At 50.6% G+C, this 22,086-nt stretch overlaps 3 protein-coding genes across 3 annotated transcripts; 2 read left to right on the top strand and 1 right to left on the bottom strand.

The window, feature by feature from the left end:
* The first annotated feature begins 4,469 nt into the window (after window positions 1–4,469).
* TSPAN31 (tetraspanin 31) lies at window positions 4,470–7,842 on the top strand. Its single transcript, XM_017865447.1, has 6 exons — window positions 4,470–4,801; window positions 5,341–5,508; window positions 5,765–5,845; window positions 6,180–6,311; window positions 6,619–6,732; window positions 6,819–7,842. The coding sequence occupies exons 1-6, from the start codon at window positions 4,739–4,741 to the stop codon at window positions 6,891–6,893; spliced, it is 633 nt and encodes a 210-aa protein (XP_017720936.1). The 5' UTR covers window positions 4,470–4,738; the 3' UTR covers window positions 6,894–7,842.
* Window positions 7,822–12,095, bottom strand: CDK4 (cyclin dependent kinase 4). Its single transcript, XM_017865446.1, has 8 exons — window positions 11,754–12,095; window positions 11,077–11,313; window positions 10,786–10,921; window positions 10,501–10,668; window positions 10,234–10,343; window positions 9,040–9,090; window positions 8,768–8,903; window positions 7,822–8,214 (listed from the first exon to the last, which is right to left on the bottom strand). The coding sequence occupies exons 2-8, from the start codon at window positions 11,292–11,294 to the stop codon at window positions 8,122–8,124; spliced, it is 912 nt and encodes a 303-aa protein (XP_017720935.1). The 5' UTR covers window positions 11,295–11,313; window positions 11,754–12,095; the 3' UTR covers window positions 7,822–8,121.
* Window positions 12,096–14,670: 2,575 nt separating this feature from the next.
* MARCHF9 (membrane associated ring-CH-type finger 9) lies at window positions 14,671–20,072 on the top strand. Its single transcript, XM_017865479.1, has 4 exons — window positions 14,671–15,476; window positions 16,580–16,735; window positions 17,808–18,000; window positions 18,264–20,072. The coding sequence occupies exons 1-4, from the start codon at window positions 15,129–15,131 to the stop codon at window positions 18,596–18,598; spliced, it is 1,032 nt and encodes a 343-aa protein (XP_017720968.1). The 5' UTR covers window positions 14,671–15,128; the 3' UTR covers window positions 18,599–20,072.
* Window positions 20,073–22,086: the final 2,014 nt, after the last annotated feature.

The following is a 22,086-nucleotide window of genomic DNA, read 5'->3' as shown; positions in this document are numbered from 1 at the left end:
ACTTCCCTCCTTTGATGGCCTCAGTTTTCCTTTATGTTCAATGGGAACAGAATACTAATTCTTAAGAGGAGTAAAACAAATCACTTATGAGGAGTGGAGCCTTCTCAGGGATTTCAGCCTCCACCCCTCCTCACCCCCCTCCCTCTCCAGAGGGAGCACAGCTTTTCTCCCTGGCCTAAACCACTCTTCTCCTTTATTATTATTATCATTATTATTTTTGACAGGGGTGGGGCATAGAGTTCCTCCCTAGGAGGCCCCATGGGCCACTCCCCCTTGGTCTGCCTTTCCAAACACTAAGGCTGTCAGGGGAGACTTCAGGTGTAGTTCCTGGCAAAGGGTGTGGGACAGGAGATGAGAGGGGCACTAGCCTCTGAAGAGCAATAGGAAGGGGATCATCAGCTGGTCCCACTAGGCATCCAAAGCAAACCGTTCCTTCCCCAAGTTATACTCTGGTGTACCAGCAGAGAGGTCTGGCAGGAAGTGTCCTTGAGGGAAAGAATGATCTGTTGAACCCCCAGGTAGGCAGGTAACAATGGAGAGGACTGAAATGGCTGGAAGAGATCAGGATATGATGGAGGAAGTGCTTCCACCAGATATCTTTCATGAGCAAAGAAGGCTGCTTTTGTTAGCTCTTTGCCACATCAGAGGTGAATGAAATGAGAGCGAGCTGGAAACAACCTCCAGTTCCACCAGTTCGTCAGTGGTAGGGCCTTGTGGATGGAGAGAAGCTGTTCCTGCCAGGGCTCCACCACAGGATTGAAGGCTGGGGTGGGCAGGAGGATGTGGGGATGGTGTTGCCATGGCAGCACTTCCTCCCTGTGTTGTCATCACTTGCTCTAATGGCACTAAGGAGGTAGAGCGGAAGGTGTGTGGGGGGAAGACAGGAACAGGAGCAAGGGGAGGAGAGGGAACCAAGAAGAGGTCTGGGGACCTATCTGCACTCTGGCTCTGCAGAGCATGGTGTGTGAGAGTTAGTACGCGCTTGGGAGCCTAAGATTCTCTGCATGGTGTACTTCAATGTGCATGCGTGTGTGTGTGTACGTGTGTGCATGTGTCTCTCTACAGCTGGAGAACAAGAGGTCACTGATCCTTAGTGGGTCCTGGGAATGAAATCATTATCCAGTCCCAGAACCTGCTGCTCCAGACTGCTTCCTGTTCTGGACTCCCCAGGCAAGGACCAAGTCTACCATGAGTCTGTCACAGCCTATCTTCCCCATGCTCACACATTTCTTCATTGCCAAGAAGGTCAGCTCAACAGGGACCTGTATTTTGATCTCCTGGGAGAAGGATCAGAGCAGGGAAAGAGACAGAATGATACCTCCCATGTCTTTTTCCATCCTCTCTAAATGTATTCTTCCCCAGAGTCCCAGCTCCATCTTGGGGACTAGGAAGTAGCTGACTGGGAAGTGATATATGATACAGCTAACCCGTCTATGCACCTGCTAGTCCCCGATACACCCAAGTTGAGGGCTGACCTTTCTCTTACCTTGAATGCTGTCTAATGAGGCCTGGATGCTGTCCTGAAGTTCAGGGTCGTCCACTCTCTCTGCCAGCTTCCTGAGGCGTTTTAGAGCCTGCTTGGCCACCTCATGTCGTTTGACTTCTGCTCTCACTGCAGCTACAACGAACTGCCTCTGGGCATGCATGTTGCCCAGACCTGTCTTTCCAGGCTAACAACCACCTCTGGCCCTGAGGCCCATGGCCTTACAGCCCCCAAACCTCAGAAGGCCCCTTCTGCTGTGCCCAGAACTCCCCGCCCCTGCCCGCCCTTCCGTCTATAGACCTCACTTCCTGACTGGTGAGTTTCAAACCCACAGCCTGGGACAGCACTAACTCCTGCACCTCCCACCCCCTCTAGTGTTGGCCCATCAGCCCTGCCAGCCAGCCCCTGCTATGATTTCCCAGCCAGGTGGATGGAGAGATCTTAAGTGTCCCAGGGCCTCCTGTGGGAGGTGGTTAATTAAAATGGGTGTTGGTTCTGGGAGAATATGGCAAGCTAGGTCCCAGGTGCAATCCTAAACCCTTGATGACCTGCAGATTTCGAACTCTCACAGGAATTTATGCACACTTGGTCTGTTACCTTCACAGCCCTGCATTCTAGTGTACACTTGTACCCATCGCTCTCGCTACATATCCCAATAAGCTCTGTATCCTTACGCCTTAAAACGTAACCCTTTTTCAGTCAGCTACCCACTGAGGCCACCTCCTGTTCAAAAGGGCCAAGTGAGGCCAGGCGTGGTGGCTCATGCCTGTTATTCCAGCACCTTGGGAGGCTGAGGCAGGAGAATCACTTGAACCCAGGAGGTGGAGGTTGCAGTGAGCCAAGGAGGTGGAGGTTACAGTGCAGTGCACTGCAGCCTGGGTGACTTAGTGAGACTCCATGTCAAAAAATAAATAAATAAATAAATAAATAAATAGGCCACGTGATTACGGGGAAAATGAGTTATGAAGGAGGAAAGTAACCTATAAAAAGACAAAAACTACCATGTTCCATGTTCAATCAGTTTCATAATAATTAACATGTCTATAACACTTAATAGTTTACAACCTACTTTCATATATATTATCCTCATGACAGCCCTGAGGGGTAAGATTATTTATACATATTCCGAATAAAAGGAAACTAAGGCTCAGAGAAGCCATTAAGAGGTGAAACAAAGACATGGATTTAGGTCTTCTGATGTTATTTTATTTTTACTTTTTTATTTTTATTTTTTACCAAGCACATAAAGCCCAGATTGATTATAATTTTAATACCCCTTTCACTACACCACACAACCAAAATGCTTGTCAGCCAGTTCCCCTTCTAATACCATTGTTTTGCCCTTGATTTAGGACCTGAAAGAAAAGAAGGTAGATGAGGAATTGAAGGAGACAATGAAGATGGGAGACAATGAAGATGGGAGACAATTGAAGGAGACAATGAAGTAGGAAGGGGATGTAGGTGGGGAGTGAGGGGGTGGGAGGTGGGAGGTAGTGGGTAGTTTGACTTAATTACTTTGTTTACACTGGACACCTGTAATCCTAGCACTTGGGGAGGCCCAGGCAGGCAGATCACCTACGGTCAGGAGTTTGCCACCATCCTGGCCAACATGGCAAAACCCTGTCTCTACTAAAAATACAAAAAAATAGCTGGGTGTGGTGGTGGGCACCTGTAATCCCAGGTACTCAGGAGGCTGAGCCAGGCAGGAGAATTGTTTGAATCCGGGAGGTGGAGGTTGCAGTGAACTGAGATCGCGCCACTGCACTCCATCCTGGATTACAAAGGAAGACTCTGTCTCAAAATAATAATAATAATAAATTACCCTGTTTCAAGACCCAAACACCTCTCTGGCCCTGTCAAATATCTCTTCTGCATGCCTTTTTGATATTAATTTCTGAAAGTTTATATCAATACTGTGTCGTTAGACATAAGGGAATTAAAGTTGGAATTGCCCACAGGAACCTGTAAAATGACCTGAAAAGTAATAATTAACATTGAGTGTTTACTATGTGCCAGGTACTGTTCTAAGTATTCTACATATATTAACTCATTTAATTCTCACAACCCAAGAGGTAGGTGTGTTGTTATTTATCCCCATTTTACAGATGAGGAAACAGGCACAGACAATTTCTAAGTGCCTGGCCAAAGGTTACACAGCTAGAAGTGGCAATCCAAGTGGCAATCTGACTGTGGCAGTAGACTATAGAATCTAAGTATACACAAACGTAAATCATTCTGTTGAGTTGATTAGAGGGTTTTCTTTTTTTGTTCCCACTGTTTCTTTCTCCTGGGGAGAGAAGGATTATGCCTTTCCCCACCCCCGTGAAAAGGACGGTTTGTCAAAACACTTACTAGATAATAAAGTTACTGATCAGTCCACCCGTAAGTGAAAAGGTGGAGACTCCTTCCCTTTATCCTCTTGCCTGTCATTTTTTGCAAGCCCTGGATCAGGCGTGTACACTGAAAATGCTGAGCACACCCGTGTGTGCACTTGTGGCAATGCCACACACAATGCGCTGGCCTGAGGTCGCTATTTCCACACTGAATTTCTGCTATATTCACACCCCTTTTAGGAGGGTATATCGTACAGGACATGGGTACTGGCGGACACACAAACGTATGATGATTTGCTGGGTGTTGCTGTGTCCAACCCGCGGACTCTGTGGCCGGGCTCAATAAGCTCAATATGTGGCTCCTTTGGGTGTTCCCGAGCGTGACGCATTAACAAAACAATGGCGTCATCATGAAGTCACTGCAGCACAGGGGGAAGGGAGGGCGGAAGGGCCCTCCCTTTCTGCCCAGCTCTCGGAGCGGCCCCCCACCCGCCCCTCCCGCCGTGTCCCCTTCACCTAAATTCCTCCAGAGCCGTCTCCCTCGAATTAGCCCTCTCCTAACTCCGACCACAGAAAGCTCAGCTTTCAACTCAAGCTTTTGGAGTTTAGACTGTTGTCCCTGAGACAATCTCTAGAAGCCCTGCCCCTAGTTTTCAGTTTCGCCCAATGAAAAAACAAGAGGAGGAGGACAGAGGGCGGGTCAGTGACGTAATGCAGGTTGATTGGCATGCAGGCCTTGGACGTCCAGGATTAGCCACGCATTTCGCCAATCCAGAGGCAGGGGAGGGACGGTGCAGGCGCAGAGAATTGGGTTTGGCTGGCCTCGATTTAAAGAGACAGAAGCTGTCGGGGTCCTGGAAGACGGTCCCCAATACCCTCCCCCCAAGTCCTTGGGACCACTTGGGTCCCCAGAACTGGGGAGATGGTTTGCGGTGGCTTTGCCTGCTCCAAGAATGCGCTTTGCGCTCTCAACGTGGTCTACATGGTGAGGTTTTGGAGGTGGGGGAAGCTTTAGGGCGGAAAGGCCCCGTGGGGAGAATCTCTAGGGTACTTCCGGTGGGGAGAGGGGTGTATAGGGGTTCCGGGAAGATTCCCAGGAACTTCCGGCGAAGAGGGAATTCCTGGGGACTTCCGTGGGAGAGGGAAGACTACCGGTTGATGAAGGGGTTTGTCTGAGGGTGGGGGAATGAACTTAAGGCCGTGGGCATAAGTTCCATCCCTCCCTCCTTGGAACCTCAGTTTCTCCCAAAGTAGAAGTGATAGGATGATCCTGAGGGTTCAGCTTTTGTATTCATAGTACCATCCCTGCCACCCCCTACACCGCATCCCAGCCATTCTAACCTTTGGGAATGCCCAGGGATGCTCCTGGTGGCGATAGCACCCCCCCCGTCCCGCCCACCCCCTCCCTCCCTTCACACACCATTCCATTATTCCTTCCCACCCCCCGCCCCAAGTCCTCTTGTAATGGCCTTGGGCCGTGCTCATGCTAGAATTCTTGAGATGTATCCTGCTCTTTCTTTGTAGCTGGTGAGCTTGTTGCTCATTGGAGTGGCTGCTTGGGGCAAGGGCCTGGGTCTGGTGTCCAGCATCCACATCATCGGCGGAGTCATTGCTGTGGGAGTCTTCCTTCTCCTTATCGCAGTGGCTGGACTGGTGGGTGCTGTCAGCCACCACCAAGTCCTGCTGTTCTTTGTATCCTGACCTGAAGTGATGGGGGCAACCGGGCTCTTGGGAGGGCTGTCATCTATGGAAGATGTTAAAAGGGTAGTGGACCTCAGGGATCTTGGACATGTCTCCTTGCCCTGCCTTGTCCCATAATCTATGAAACAAGAGCTGATTTTATTGCTTTCAATTTGACATGGTAGTATAAGTTCTATGAACAGATGAGACCAGTTATAGATGGAACATAAAGGAATCTAGGACTTTTTTCCGTAACCTTTCCTCTCAGTACATGATCATCCTTGGTTTGGTCTTCATCTTCCAATTTGTAATCTCTTGCTCATGTCTGGCTATTAACCGAAGCAAACAGGTAAGACAGTACCCTTTCAAGCACTCACTTGCTTTTTAAAATTTTCCTCTTAACCTCGAACTCCTTCCTTAGTCTGGCCCCAGAGCTACCCAGAGATCATCCTTAGGTGCACTGCTTCTGGCCCCTTGGGCTATTTGCTTCCTCTGGAATGTCTGGTTAATTTTTCACGAGGATGATCTAGAGAACCTGAAAAGGTAGATATTTATCGTGTCTATAATTGTGGCACACCGTTATGCTTCTGGTTCACTTCCTTTGCTGGACTAGGGAAATTGAGGCACTTGAACTGATACCGGGATGTAGGGAGACTTAATTACTCTCTGCCCATATCCTCCAGACAGATGTCATCAATGCTTCTTGGTGGGTCATGAGCAACAAGACTCGGGATGAACTGGAAAGAAGTTTTGATTGTTGTGGCTTATTCAACCTCACAACCCTGTATCAACAAGATTATGATTTCTGCACTGCAGTGAGTGTGTTGGGGGTGGTGCAGCAGCCAGGGGAAGTAGGCAACTGGGTAAGGACAATGCCCAAGTTGGCAAATTTAGTTCGAATGTCATTGTTTTTCTCTCTAGAAGCCCTCTTGTATTGGGGCTGTGTGTTGGTGGGGGATGGGGGTGGATAAAGAGGCTGGAGAATTAGCCAAGTCGGATTTTAGTTTGTAGGACGCTGGTCAGATAACAGTAAAGTTTCTAGAGACATTCGGCATAGGTATTGGTGACTAGCAACTTTACATTAGCAACTTTGCATTCTTCACACACACGTTTTATCCTCAGATCTGCAAGAGCCAGAGCCGCACATGCCAGATGTGTGGAGAAAAGTTTCTTAAGCATTCAGATGAAGCCCTGAAAATCCTAGGGGGTGTTGGACTCTTCTTTAGCTTTACAGAGGTACATTCTCCAGTTTCCTCACGCATATCCTTTTTAACTTGAGACTGAGAATTGATTGATTCTTCTCTCTCCCTTTGTTCCTACAGATCCTTGGTGTTTGGCTAGCAATGAGATTTCGGAATCAGAAGGATCCTAGAGCTAACCCCAGTGCCTTTCTATGAGACTTTGGATCCTTCTCACTTCTCTTCTGCTCTAAGCTTTCTCTTCCTCCCTTAGGGAATATCTAGGGTCTGTAACCGTTTTGGTTTCAGAAAAAGGAAAGGCCCCTTGTCAAATCCTCTAAAATTGATGGAATAGTAAGACTTTATGCCTTGACATATTTTAGTGGGAGCCAGACTATAAGGAATAAAAGGAAAAACTTTCTCCCTCTCTCTCCAAGAGGCTATGGGAAGCTTCTGAGGGTACAAAGGATGGGCTGGAGTCATTCTTAGCTGTTTCCCCTCCTCCGTCCACATGCTAGATCACCTCAACATACCCTGGGGTGTGGCTCTAAGGGTAAATCAGGGACAGAGCCAAGGAGAAAACCACCAAGAACTCTTTCCTGTAATAAGCAGGACCCAGTTTGAGAAAGTTCAGTGAATATAAAAAAGCAATTTAGAAATCTATATTCTTTTTTTTTTTTTGACATGGAGTCTTGCTCTGTCGCCCAGGCTGGAGTGCAATGGCATGATCTCAGCGTACTGCAACCTCTGCCTCCCGGGTTCAAGCGATTCTCCTGCCTCAATCTCCCAAGTAGCTGGGATTACAGGTGTGCGCCACCACACCTGGCTAATTTTGTATTTTTAGTAGAGACAGGGTTTCACCATGTTAGTCAGGCTGGTCTCGAACTCCTGACCTCAGGTGATCCACCCGCGTTGGCCTCCCAAAGTGCTGAGATTATAGGTGTGAGCCACTGTGTCCCCCCTAAAATCCATATTCAAAGAAGCAATTTCAGTTCCTTTCTAAGCTTTGTCAGTCAAGGGGCTCCACTGACTTGCTAGGCCCTGTAACTTAACCAGTCTTTAAGGTTTTGCAGGAAAGTCCCTTCTTCCAAGTGGTTATTCCAAATCACACAATGGCAAAGCCAAACAGAGGAAGAAACATTAAAAAAAAAAAAAAAAAAGACCATTATTTCTTTGTTTTGTTTTTCCTGTATAAAAAAGGACCCCAAATATAAAGGTAGGGAGAGGGACAAGAGGGAACATACCCCTTAGTGTAGAGAAATAGTGGGGCAGAAGGAGAAGCCTCAAAAGGAGAGGTAGGAGGGAAATGTTAAGGCAGCAAAGTAATCTCTGTAGAAAGATGGAGGAGGAGCCTCCACAGCCTCAGAGATAAAGGCAAAGATTGCCCTCTCAGTGTCCAGAAGGGAAATGGCAGCTTTTCTTCCTCCCGTGGCAGCCACTCCATTGCTCACTCCGGATTACCTTCATCCTTATGTAGATAAGAGTGCTGCAGAGCTCGAAAGGCAGAGATTCGCTTGTGTGGGTTAAAAGTCAGCATTTCCTGAGGGGAGAGGCAAAGGTCAGAAAACCATGAAGAAAACTGAGAGAGACTTCTACCCACCCATGACAATACCTGGGATGAGCTCTCTTCTTTTTTTTTTTTTGAGACAGAGTCTCGCTCTGTTGCCCAGGCTGGAGTGCAATGGTATGATCTCAGCTCACTGCAACCTCTGCCTCCTGAGTTCAAGTGATTCTCCTGCCTCAGCCTCCCAAGTAGCTGGGATTACAGGCATGCACCACCACACCCGGCTTATTTTTGTATTTTTAGTAGAGACAAGGTTTCAACACGTTGGCCAGGCTGATCTCCAACTTCTGACTTCAAGTGATCTGCCCACCTTGGCCTCCCAAAGTGCTGGGATTACAGGCGTGAGCCACCACGCCCAGCCAGGATGGGTTCTCTTCCACATCCCTCTCTGTGGGTGGCCATCTGCAGCTATAATAAAAACTACAGCCCATCTACCAACCAAGTTTCATTAACCACAGTGGCCAGGGCCCTGCACACTGCTCTATTTCTTTCCCCAGTCTCTCCCTATGCCCACAGCCATCTCCAGTACCAGCAGCAGCTGTGCTCCCGACTCCTCCATCTCAGGTACCACCGACTGTACTGGGCGGGGCCCTCTGGGGGGAAAGGCTCCACGGGGCAGGGATACATCTCGAGGCCAGTCATCCTCTGGAGGCAGCCCAATCAGGCTGTGGGGGACAGGAGAACTCTGGTCAGAAGGGTCCTCCAGTTCCCATCCCCATGGGCAGAGCCAGTTGCCATCCTGGGCTCAGCAGAAAGAGGACTCAGAATAGAAAATCTTTTTCTCCCACGTTGGTCACTTACTCAAAGATTTTGCCCAACTGGTCAGCTTCAGAGTTTCCACAGAAGAGAGGCCTAAGGTGAGAAGGACATAAGGTAGCAGTCATTTTCAAAGGTATCTTAGTTGAATGGTTACTGCTTAGTGGCCCAAAATAGAAAGTACAGGGAATAAAGGTCAGTAATTCCAGCACTTTGGGATGCTGAGGTGAGAGGACTGCTTGAGCCCAGGAGTTCCAGATCAGCCTGGGCAAGCAATACCTTGTCTCTTAAAAAAAAAAAAAAAAAATTGCCGGGCACAGTGGCTCACGCCTGTAATCCCAGCACGTTGGGAGGCTGAGGCAGGCAGATCATGAGGTCAAGAGATTGAGACCATCCTGGCCAACATGGTGAAACCCGTCTCTACTAAAAATACAAAAATTAGCTGGACGTGGTGGCACGCACCTGTAGTCCCAGCTACTTGGGAGGCTGAGTCAGGAGAATCACTTGAACCTGGGAGGCGGAGGTTGCAATGAGCTGAGATTGCACCACTGCACTCCAGCCTGGCAACAAGGCGAGACTCCGTCTCAAAAAGAAAAAAAGGCCAGTCATGGTGGCGTGCACCTATAGTTTCTGCTACTCAGGAGGCTGAGATGGGAGAATTGCTTGAGCCCAGGAGCTAGAGGCCAAAGTGAGCCGTAATTGGGCCATTGCACTCCAGCCTAGGTGACACAGTGAAACCTTATTGCAAAAATAAATAAATAAATAAAGATAATAAAGGGATATGAAGTTTCTAATTTAGAACATTTCAGAGCTTTCTGCTATGGGCAAAGTAGTCAGTAGTATGCAAGTAACAGAATGGGGCCAGGTCCAGTAGTTCACGCTTGTAATCCCAGCACTTTGGGAGGTAGCAGTGGGAGGACTGCTTGAGTGCAAGAGTTCAAGACCAGCCTGGGCAATATACTGAGACCCCCCCTCTCTACAGAAATATTAAAAAATTAGCCGGGCATGGAGTGTCAGCTACTTGAGAGGCTGAGATGGGAGGATCACTTAAGCCCAGGAGGTTGAAGCTGCAGTGAGCTGTGATCATGCCATTGCAATCCAGCCTGGGCAACAAAGCAAGCCCTGGTCTCAAAAAAAAAAAAAAAAAAAAGAAAAGGAAGAATGGGCAGGGTGTGGATGTGGTTTATGAACAAGCAATTTGAGGAATTCAAGGTGGTCCAGGGTATGTGGGTCCCATACTTTCGACGAAACATCTCTGCAAAGATACAGCCAACACTCCACATGTCCACAGGTGTTGCATATGTGGACTGCAGAAGAACTTCGGGAGCTCGGTACCAGAGCGTAACAACCTAAAGAGAATAGGAAGAATGGATGGGGACTCCATGGGTTACCACAAAACACAACTTGCTTGACTGAACACATGAAGCACATGACTTCTCAATTGCTACGGGCAATCACTCTCCTACTCCCAACCAGAACCCATTTTGGTACCATCTTTCTACTGACCACGGGTGTAAGTGCCATCTGGTAGCTGTAGATTCTGGCCAGGCCAAAGTCAGCCAGCTTGACTGTTCCACCACTTGTCACCAGAATGTTCTCTGGCTTCAGATCTCGGTGAACGATGCAATTTGCATGAAGGAAATCTAGGCCTCTTAGAAACTGGCGCATCAAATCCTAGTTTAGAAGGGGGAGGTACAGATGCACTGGAAACTAGGCACCATACCTGAAATCCCAGGAGGTTCTACTACAAAGGTCCCAATCCACCTCTCAATGCCTACCAACCCCACTCACCTTGATGGTCTCGGCTGGCAAGCCTGGTGGGGGTGCCTTGTCCAGATACGTCCTTAGGTCTTGGTCTACATGCTCAAACACCAGGGTTACCTTGATCTCCCGGTCAGTTCGGGATGTGGCACAGACGTCCATCAGCCTGCCCAGAGTAAATGCTCACTTTTCAATCCCCTTTAACCCAACATGGCCTCTCATTATTTCCTCAGGGTCCCCACTTCTCTACAGATCACCACACCCCACCTATAGGCTGTCTTTTCCCTTTACTCCCCACTCCCCCCTCCACCACCTTCTCACCGGACAACATTGGGATGTTCAAAAGCCTCCAGTCGCCTCAGTAAGGCCACCTCCCGAACTGTGCTGATGGGAAGGCCTCCTCCAGCTCCTCCTCCATTGGGGACTCTCACACTCTTGAGGGCCACAAAGTGGCCACTGTGGGGATCACGGGCCTTGTACACTGTCCCATAGGCACCGACACCAATTTCAGCCACTGGCTCATATCGAGAGGTAGCCATTCTCAGATCAAGGGCGACCCTACAATCACAGACTCCTATCACCAAAAGTCCCTTACAGAATTAGGATGGTACGAGCCTGCAGCAACAAAGGGATTCCCAAAAAAAAAAAGCACAAAGAGCAACACTAGCATCCCATCCCCCGCTCCCAGTCTTCCTTGGGGCCGGCCCCAGAGATAACACAATGACTCAATACCAACCCCTCCAGCCACGTGAGGCCCTGCAATAAAAAACGCATTTTCCTTTGGGACAATCGCGCCCTGCACAAAGATCACACATGACACATGCCTTGCATCGAAGATCCTACACCTCAGTCCCTAAAATTATACTTTCCCATGACCACAAAGGCCCCACTTCCCGCCCTTAAGCGACCCTTCCATAACCAGCTCGCGAAACGAACGCGTAGAAAACTGTGAGGGGGGCGGGCACTGGTTCTCATTCCTGGGAAGGGACTGCACTTACCTCACGCCAGGCAGGGGTGCTGCGGGGGCGGCCCGTTATCGGGGCCCCGGAGCTGGTTCCTACGGCCCCATACACCCGAGCTCGGTCCGGTGCAGCTGGACGCAGAGGGCCAGACCATAGACACAGGCCGCAAGCTAGAGAGGCCCCCTCACCCCCACCCTCACCATGTGACCAGCTGCCAAAGAGGCGCGCGGAAACTGAGAGGGCGGGGCGAACGCCGGACGTTCTGGGCACGTGACCGCCACCCATGCGCGGAGGGGTGGCCAGGAGCCGCTTTGACGGGGAGGAGGGCGAAGAGTGTAAGGGGGCGGAGGGGCGATGGCAGCCACGTGATCTGTTGCTATCACACGTGACAGCTTGACATTGCTTTGAGGAGCAGAGGTGTGGTTACGCGGCGGGCACGTGACTGGCTGCCACAACCCCCGCCGCGGGGGGGCGCGGTAGGGGGACAAGAGAGGGTGGAGCCCGAGGCGGTGCCATGGCAACCTAGGCCACCCAGAGCCCAACTCCCGGCTGAAGGATTGTCTCACTACCGGTCTGAAGGCTGAACTCCAGTCTCACTACCGGTCTTTCAGCCTGTCTATATTGGGGAGGGGATGGGAGTTGGGGTACCAGAGGTGATGCTGTCACCTTTTCGCTCCACTATGATAAAACATACTCTCATTTGTGTCATTGATTCATTCATTAATTCTACAACATTTTACTGAGTGCTTGCTTCCAGTGTGTATGTGAGTTTTTATTTTGTTTTGTTTCTGGTGTCTGTCACTGGCCCTTTAAAGTAGTGGTACGACTATCTAGAAAGATGGAGCCAACAATGGGGTCTCCTAAAATAGGGAGTAAACAATGCCCATTTGAGGGCAAAACTACGATTAAAGGACGGACAGAAAGCAGATTAATACGGTAATCCAACAGGTTCAGTGACAAGGTAATGCCCCCTCTTTTCTCAACTTCCAAACCTCCCTGGGAGTGTTAATGCAAAGACTTGAGGCCATCTGGCAGAGAAGTTATTGATGAGCAGGAGACAGGAATACTTGACCTTTAAGTTTTTTTTTTTTCCCAGTAGGACGGTTCTATGATTATGTGATATATATGTGTATATATACTTCTATGTATATATGTATGTATATATTATTTATTATATGTAATATATAAGATGGATACAGGAGTGTACGTGTGCAAGAAAGTTACCACCACACCCCCTGCACCCTCCAGACCACCACAATGAATGAAAATGACATGACTCCTTCTGTAAACCTTGTGACTGCTCATTTGGGGCATTGTGCTTCTCTCTTTTTCCCTAGTGCCGCTTTCTTAGCACTTAACGGTGTCCAGAACACACTTTTTCCCAAATGGCCTCTGCCCACAGACACCGAGGTAGACATAGGTAGATTTCTCCTACTTTCTTTGTTTTATTGGCTCCAAGGTCTTCATGTCCCAGCCCTTTGAGGGTATGGGAGTAAAGGAGGAAAGCGGTTAGTGTCTCATTTGTGAGAATTCGTGTAAAATCTAAAGCCATTTTATTACCCTATTTGCCACTCCTTCCACTCTAACTTCTCTTTTCCTTAACCATCTGGCTGAGAATATAAGAGTTCAAATTAGAAGATGAATATAAACCATGATTTAGAGCAAAATGGAATACATGTTAATACAGATGCCGCCTCTTTCCATCCTGATACTTGTAGCCCTGGGTCCCTCTTGGCAAGGGCATCTGGAACACTAGTAAGAAAAATCTCAAGGACTGAACTGACTAAGGGGCTCGAGAGGTGAATGTTTTATTGGCTACCTTGCTAGGGGTGGGTGCTTTGTAAGCCTTCTGGAAGGTGAAGATAAGTGTCTGAGTTTTTCAAACTCCCTTCCCACACCAGCATTCCCCACTTCAGCCTCACCTTCCACATAAGCCCTTCGCACCTTACTGTCTTTAGAACAGAAGCCGTCTTCTCTGTCTGCTTGGGTCCCAGCCCCTTTTTCTGATTCATTCATTAGTCCATCCAAAACATTTGAATACTTCATGGGAACATTACTGTCTCTCCATCACTTTCTATTGAGGAACCTTAATTTGGCAGTCTGTCCCAGGCTCTGTCCCCTCCCTTCTTCTGTTAATTACTCTTTCACTGATTAATTTTTTTCCCAGTGCATTTGACCCAATGAGCTCCCCTGGAATCCCTTTTCCCTCAGCTTTGCAAAGGGAAGGAGAGGGAGAATGTAAGTGTAAGGCAGAAAAAAATGTGATGGGGTAGAGCTTTTCTCAGAGTGAAGCCTCCATAAGAGCAAAGGGCTAAGTGTGTGTGTTTTTCACTTCAATGTAGTAGAGGTGAGGGCAGGAGAGTACCAGGAAAGACACTCCCATCCCTTTAGCACTTCTGCCTCCCCTGCTCACTCACCTCCTTCACACATTACAATCACAGGCTTCTGTTTCTCAGACAACCCGACTCCATTCCTTACACACCGCTCTTTCCCAGTCCCCATAGAGCACACTTTTCAGCCTTTTGGGTAAAGTGTATATTGCTTGAGTCCCTCCGTTGCCCATGTACCTCCTTCACACCTCCGACCCTTGAACAGCTCTTTCTTTGCACATTCCCATTTTGCACAAGCCTCTCCCTCCCCGGTACACCTGCGTCCTTTGACCACTCACCTTCCATGCTCACTCGTTCATCTCCCACTCCCAGACACACACCTAGTCTATTCGTGTGCACACTCCCCTTCCTTGGCCACTCCCCTTTCTCCACCCTCCTCGGGCTCCCACACTTGCCCCCGCCCCTGGGGACACCTGCTCTTGCGGGGCAGGGCGGGGATGCGCAGCCGCGGCCCCTTCTCTCCCCCCCGCCCCGCCCCTCCCTCCATCCTTCACCCCGCTCCCCGGCGCCGCCCGCCCGCCCCGCCGCCGCTCGGGGGGGTCTCCGCCGCCGCCGCGCCGCCGGAAGGGGGCCGCATTTGCCACCGGGCCGAGCGCACGGGCCGAGCCAGCCTGTCCGGAGCCAGGGGGGCGACTGCGGGACGGCGGAGGACGGCGATGGCGGGGCGCCCCCGCGCAGGGAGGACCCGGAGCGCGTAACCCCGGCGGGGGGCCCGGGCCCGCTCCGGACCCAGAACCCGCGGGGCTGCGGCACCTGAGCCCTCCCCGCCTCCTGCCCTGGCCATGGACGGGCCCACCCCACGCCCGGGCGCCCAGCCCACTCGCCCCGTAAGCACCGGAGCCCGGCTTGTGGCAGCAGTGAACGGCGGTCGCAGCCCGGCAAGACCCTGTCGGCTCAGCTCTCCGCGCGCGGCCCCTTCCTGGCCTGTCCTCTCCCCTCCCCACAGCGCCAGCTAGGCCCCTCCTTGCACGCCGCCCCCCGCCCCGCGGGCCCGGACGATGCCATCAAGTTCGGGCTCCGCATGTTTCTGAACGAGCTGAAGCTGCTGCGTTCTGACAGCGCGGCGGGGCGGGGCCCGGGCCGAGCCGCAGCTCCGGGGGGGCGGGAGGCGGGCTGCGGCCTGGCGCCCTTCGCTGGCTGCTCCACCCGGGACGCGGGCGACGGCGACGGCGCGAGGAGGAGTACTACGGGGTCGGAGCCGCGGGCTCGGGGCCTGGCCGGCGACAAGGAGCCGCGGGCCGGACCCCTGCCGCCGCCCGCACCGCCGCTGCCGCCCCCGGGCGCACTGGACGCCCTGTCGCTCAGCAGCAGCCTGGACAGCGGACTCCGAACCCCTCAGTGCCGGATCTGCTTCCAGGGCCCGGAGCAGGTCAGGCCTGGGCACCTGGCCGGGCGCGGAGGGGTGGGGGCGCGCACCTGGGGTGTCAGCGGAGACTGCGAGCAGAGGCGGTGCCTAAGGAGGCTGGGCGGGCCCCAGGACCCGGAGTGGGAATGGGGTGAGGCGGAGTGGGAATGGGGTGAGGCGGAGTGGGAATGGGGTGAGGCGGAGTGGGAATGGGGTGAGGCCGAGGGGCTGGCAGGGGACTCCTGGAGCTCTTGTTTGTGTTGGAGGGTCAAGGGTCCCCAGGAAGGGGTGGGGCTTTCTCCCCGGAGAGCACAAAATCCATCTCACCCATTAACAGGGACTGCTGTTCTCTCCTATTTGCCTCGCCCCAGGGTCTCCGTAAGCTGAGGGGACCTGTTCTCTTGCAGGTGGGCAGAAAAGAGAGTGCTTCTGTGCCCACCTAGAAGGGAGGGGCCCAGCCAGCGCCCTTGCTTAGCTCAGTATTTCTCCCTATGGGGTACTTTCTTTCACTTCCCATCCTGCAACTTTCTATCTCATTCTAAAGAGTATTCTTTGTTAAAATTTTATGGGCAAAGTTGTCCCAAAATAGTGCTAGGAGGGTGTCTCTGTGTAGTGAGAATTTATTCCTTGATTAAAGGGAAACACCCTTCACTCCCACCTCCGCGATTTCTCCCTTTTAATACGTAGAAACCGAGGACCGTAACCCATCCCAGTTTGCGCCAGATCTGTGAAGTAACTTTACAGTGATGGGGTGGGGGAAGGAAAGCATGGCTGAGAAGCTCTAACCCTCTCCTCCCTCCAGATCCTAAGAGGAAGCCTTTCCTTTGAGAAGTCTTAAAGACCACCCATCCCAAATTCTAGGAAAAGAGAAGACCCAGTCCTTCTCCCCTCTAATCCCCCCATCCCTTTCCATCCCTCATCTCTTTGGTATGGGAAATTTCCCTTGATCTCCAAGGGAAACTTATTTTCTGTTGCAGCCTTACTTAACCTCTTGCCCTATCTTGGGTGAAAGGCCTGAGTTTTTTAAGGTGGGCAAGTGACCTGAAGAGGTTTCCCTGCCTGGGAGCGCGGCCGAGTGGGGTCGGGGTGGTGATGACTGACACGGTCCCTCCTCACTCTTCCTCCAGGGGGAGCTCTTGAGCCCCTGCCGCTGCGACGGCTCAGTGCGCTGCACGCACCAGCCCTGCCTCATCCGCTGGATCAGCGAGAGGGGCTCCTGGAGCTGTGAGCTCTGCTACTTCAAGTACCAGGTCCTGGCGATCAGCACCAAGAACCCACTGCAGGTGAGGTGCAAGGAGAGGACTCAGAGACTGGGCGAGGACTTTTTAGCTATTGGAATCAGGAACCTTCCAGGAGGCCTATTTCATTGACTCTTTTCCCAAAGCCACCCTTCCCCAACAATTACTGCAGTCGCCTGTGTGTCTGTATATCCTTCCTCCCTTAATTTATTCACAAAAACATTTACAGGGTGCCACTTATATTCCAGGCACTGTTCTAGGCACTGGAATAACCACCACTCCCCACCCGACACACACACACACACACACACACACACACACACACACACACACACACACAGAGAGAGAGAGAAAAGAAAAAGAAAACAGAAAAAATGCCGGGCGCCGTGGCTCACGCCTGTAATCCCAGCACTTTGGGAGGCCGAGGCGGGCGGATCACAAGGTCAAGAGTTTGAGACCAGCCTGGCCAACATGGTGAAACGCCGTCTCTACTAAGAATACACAAATTAGCTGGGCGTGGTGGCGTGTGCCTGTAATCCCAGCTGCTCATGAGGCTGAGGCAGGAGAATCCTTGAGCCCGGGAGGCAGAGGTTGCAGTGAGCCGAGATCACAGCCACTGCACTCCAGCCTGGGCAACAGAGCAAGACTCTGTCTCAAAGGAAAAAAAAAAGAAAAGAAAAAATGATGTTGATGATGATAGCAAACGTGTAGTATTTTCTGTGTCAAGTTTTGGTGTGTATTAACTCTTTTAATCTTCACAATAATCTTATTAGTTAGATACTGTTGTTATCCCCTTTTACAAATGAGGATACTGATGCACAAAGATTTGAAAACTTACCCAAGGTTACTTAGCCAGTAAGTGATGGAGTCAAGATTTGGGATTCAAATCTAGATGTTTTGAGAGCACTTGCCCAATCCTGTCTTTTTAAAATAAGACAGACAAGTGGTGTCAGACAAGTGCCACGTTCTAGATTTAATCAAGGCACAGAGAAGACAGATGTTGATCCTGCCTGAAGGTTTTAGGGAAGGTTACTGGAGCACCCTGCTCTTCAGGGCCACCCATCACCTGGCCCTCCATCCCTTTCTGGGACTCTTTGGAGCCCTTTCTCCCACACAGTGGCAGGCCATCTCCCTGACGGTCATCGAGAAGGTCCAGATTGCTGCCATAGTCCTGGGCTCGCTCTTCCTGGTTGCCAGCATCTCCTGGCTCATCTGGTCCTCACTCAGCCCTTCAGCCAAGTGGCAACGACAGGATCTGCTCTTTCAGATCTGCTACGGCATGTATGGCTTCATGGATGTCGTCTGCATAGGTGAGGGCACCTCTCTCTCCTTTACCTGCTCTGTATCTTCCTCTTACACACCTGACTCCCCTGCCCATCCCCTCAGTTTCATGGCTTTATTTTCTGCCACTGGGGGCCTTTAGTGCTATCCTGGTGCCCCCTCAACCCACTTCCCTGCTTCTCCAGGGCCCTTTGCAACTGTATCTTCTCACTCTGAAGAAATGCTTGCTTAAGTACCTCTGGCCTAGATCTAGGCCACAGTTAACCCTGGATTTCTTATCCCTATTGCTCAGGCCTCATCATCCATGAAGGATCCTCTGTCTACCGCATCTTCAAGCGCTGGCAGGCAGTGAACCAGCAGTGGAAGGTCCTAAATTATGACAAGACCAAGGACATAGGAGGAGATGCAGGGGGAGGGACGGCAGGGAAGCCGGGCCCCAGGACCTCACGGACGGGCCCCACCTCTGGGGCCACCAGCCGCCCCCCAGCTGCCCAGCGCATGCGGACGCTCTTGCCTCAGCGCTGCGGTTATACAATCTTGCACCTCCTTGGGCAGCTGCGGCCACCAGATACCCGTTCCAGCTCCCATTCTGGCCGAGAGGTTGTCATGAGGGTCACTACAGTCTGAACTGGACTCCAGGAGCAGGGATCTTGAGTCAATGCATCAGTCAGAGAAGAGCTCTCATGACTGCTGGAGGTACCAGCTGGACAAGGTGTTTGGGGCATGCTGCCCCCATCACCTAGGATCTCTGTGGGCAGCCTCAAGCTGGAGACATTGTCTGGCCTCACTGCCCACTGGGTAGAGACACCTGGATGACATTTCAGTACCCACTGGCAGCTCCTCACACTCATCCAGAGATGGCCGGTGGGCAGGCGGGGAGAGCAGCTTTCTTTCCCTGGAGAGAACCGTCTTTACCTCAGCTCCTAGGGCCTCCAGCCCCCCAGCTCCACCATGGTGACTTGGTGAAGGGGGACCAATGCCAGAAGAAAGGGGCTGTAGACCCCTATTCCCCACCCCATGGCCACAGGGCATCTGGCAATAAGACTAATATACATTGACCTCCCATTCCCTGCATGAGGGCGGGGACTTCCCCTGCTCCATCCCCATTGCATGGGGAAGGGCATAAAGAATCATTTATATGCACATGGAGACTCCTTTCTCATCTGGGGCTTTTCTGGAGGGTTGGGAGGTGTGGGGAGGTTTCTCTGCACAGGTTGCAAATCCCAAATGCAGCAGTGGGTTCCGAGTTGTAGGTGTGACTCCCATTTGCTGGTGAATAATTCATGTTGGCTGCTAGGTGGCAGTGCTCAGAGGTATCTAGGGGTAGACCTGGACCTGCCACCTATGAGTTGTATGATTTAGAAAAAAATCTCTTGGCTATGGTTTTCCTGTCTACCTCATAGGGTTGGAATAAGGATAAATGAGGGACAGGTTGGATGTCGTTGCAAAGAGAATCAGCAATGACATAGGGAGATTTCTAGAATAGTTGATGGTTCATTTATTTCAAATAGTAGCTGGTATAACAAATTCTAAAATGTGTTTTTCATCTGAAGTTGCACAGAATCTTGGAATTTTGTGTTGAGTGACATAATAGGTATGGAAATATGAGGGAAAATAGACATTGCAAATGTGAAGCATGGTGATTATTTGTAAGAATGAGAACTCCTCTGACTAAATATTTGGGCCTGTGGGCTGGGGAAGGCTGGAGCCATCCGCCTTTTTCTGGAGATCATCTGGGTTCTTTTAGCCCTTCGCAAGTACTGTGCTCACCCAGAAAAGCAGTGTGAAGTGAATTTGGACTCATCTGGAGTGAGATGGAGGGAACCCCCCTCCTCAGTTATGAGTCTCCAACCCCAGTTTAAGCTATTTCCATGGCAGTTTAGGGTCACAGGTTTGATCCCAGTGTGCCGAGCTAGTGGTATTAATGGATGGCATTATGTTTGGAGGCAGCAGCATAGAGGACTGTTGTTTATAGAGAAAAGATTTGGGAAAGACTGGTTAAAATGTGGGTCAGCCTGAAGGCTGGGCACTTTCTTCTGTGACCTTGGGGTTGTGTATTATATGAATGATGCTGTTTTTTAAGTAAACCATTCATCAGCAATTAAGTAATTCCTTCATTCACAGCTAAAGTTAGATCTGGAGGCCTTTCTTATTATTGATCCTTCTCTCAGGGAAGGTTCTGCTCTGCCTCCTTCGTCCCTGGGGATGTGTTGGAGAAAATGATTCTCTTGTAAAGGCCTACACATATACTTGCCCAGGAAACCTTGATCCCCTCGCCTCTCCCAAAAGTGGGGGGGGGGGGGGGGGGTCTGTCGCTGTCCATGGTGCTGGCATCCAGACTAACCTAGGGTTGTAGGAACTAAAGCTGGACTGGGGTTCAAGTAATTTCAAAGTGTGGAAGTATATAACTTCCAATTTCTGAGGGAGTAGAGTGGATAGGGAGCTGAGACTGAGTCCTCCATCTGCTCAGTAGGAAACTGTTTCCCCAGAGAGAGAACCCTCTATACCCCCCAAGTTGGGAGACAGAAAGGCTAGACTTTCCTGATTTGCCATTCACAGAAGAGGTGGTGGGGACCAAATGGGGGATTGCAAATCAGAGTGACTACTATTATCTATACTGGCAGGTAGGGCTCAGGCATATAGGACACATGTGGAGCTTCCTGTACCAAGCCTGAGCTGTCCTCTGTGATGGATCTGCAGGGAAGGTTAGACATACCAAAGAAAATAGACATACTCACACACAAACACACTGTATCCATTTACACTCTGGGTCCTAAAATGAGGCGAAGTGGGACACTTTCCCCTCTCCTTCAGCACTAATGGAAGTATTGGTATGGGGGTTGGGGCCAGCAATCAGTATGGTCTCCTCTTCTTCCCTTTTTCCAACTTAAAAAGATCATTGTCCAGGAAAGGGGTCATGGAAACTACTGCCCTCCTCAAGTGGGCATTCCTACTTGCCCACTGGAAAATAGGGAGTACGAGTGGGCAGAATTCTCATCACTGATTCCAGGGGAAAGGGTCTGACCACAAGCTGGGCTTTATTCTCCTTCAAAGCTCAAATCTGTTAAAAATTTGGTCATTTACGTTCAAATTGAGTTCAGTAATAGAGGAATAGGGGTGGAGACTGAGTATACAGTAGGGAAGGAGTTGAGAAGGTCAGAAAATTGCACAGAAAGCTTGATCTTTTTACGAGGCTTTGGGTCCTCCCTGCCCCTCTGTAGATCTTGCATAATTAGATGCCCCCGCAGAAGGCCTGGTGGCTAAATGGAGTTTCTGTGGTCAGGGAGCCATGTCTAGGCCAGGAGACCAAGGTGTGGAGGAGGAAGAAGTGTTAAGTGAAATCTCCATTTACACCCAGCTAATTGGAATAGGGTGAGGGGTAGGGGAAGTGGGGCAAGTCTTGACATGGGGAGGGTAATCTGGGATGCAGAAGGAACTGTGCAGTGTGCTGAGAGATTTATTTGGATGGAAGATGAGTTAATCTGTTTACATCACAAGAGGAGAGCTGTGCCCAGCTTCTGGGGGGCCAGAGAATGCTGACTCAGGGAAACAGGCTCCCTCTGCCCACTGCCCTTATCCTGCTTCAGTGCCCCAGGGCTTCTGGCCACCCCCACACTCAGCTTTCATTCTGTCTGTCTGATTCCACTTCTCTGCTTGTATCCCTTCCTCTGAAGGAAATTATCTTGGAAGAACTGTTCCAGAGAGGGCAGAGTGACCAATCTAGGACTTCCTTCAATCCTGTCAGTCCGAAAGCACTTTCCTTACCAGAGTCAGCAATCTCTGCAAATCCCTAGCTCCCGGCTGATTTTACAGCTTAGCCCCTGCAGTTACTTTTCACCCCCCGCCCCCTTAATCTCTTACAGGAAGCCAGACTAGACTTGGCTGTTCCCACTACAGACAGAAACATGTCTGGGTTAGTGTTACAAACTACTCTTCCAGGCATCCAGACCTCCCATTGTTATGGGGGTCACCCCCAGGACCTGAGAAACCAAGGTGGGAGATGGGAGGGTTAGGGTCTTGCCTCCAGGTCTTGTAGGAAGTGGTAATATGTGAGAAATAAGTCAAAGTCAAGAGTGGAATATTTGATTTTTTATTCTTTTTTTTTTTTTTTTTTT

This window comes from Rhinopithecus bieti, unplaced genomic scaffold, assembly GCF_001698545.2.
Source record: "Rhinopithecus bieti isolate Rb0 unplaced genomic scaffold, ASM169854v2 scaffold_83003, whole genome shotgun sequence".
NCBI lineage: Eukaryota > Metazoa > Chordata > Mammalia > Primates > Cercopithecidae > Rhinopithecus > Rhinopithecus bieti.
This window is presented reverse-complemented; position numbering and strand designations above follow the sequence as displayed.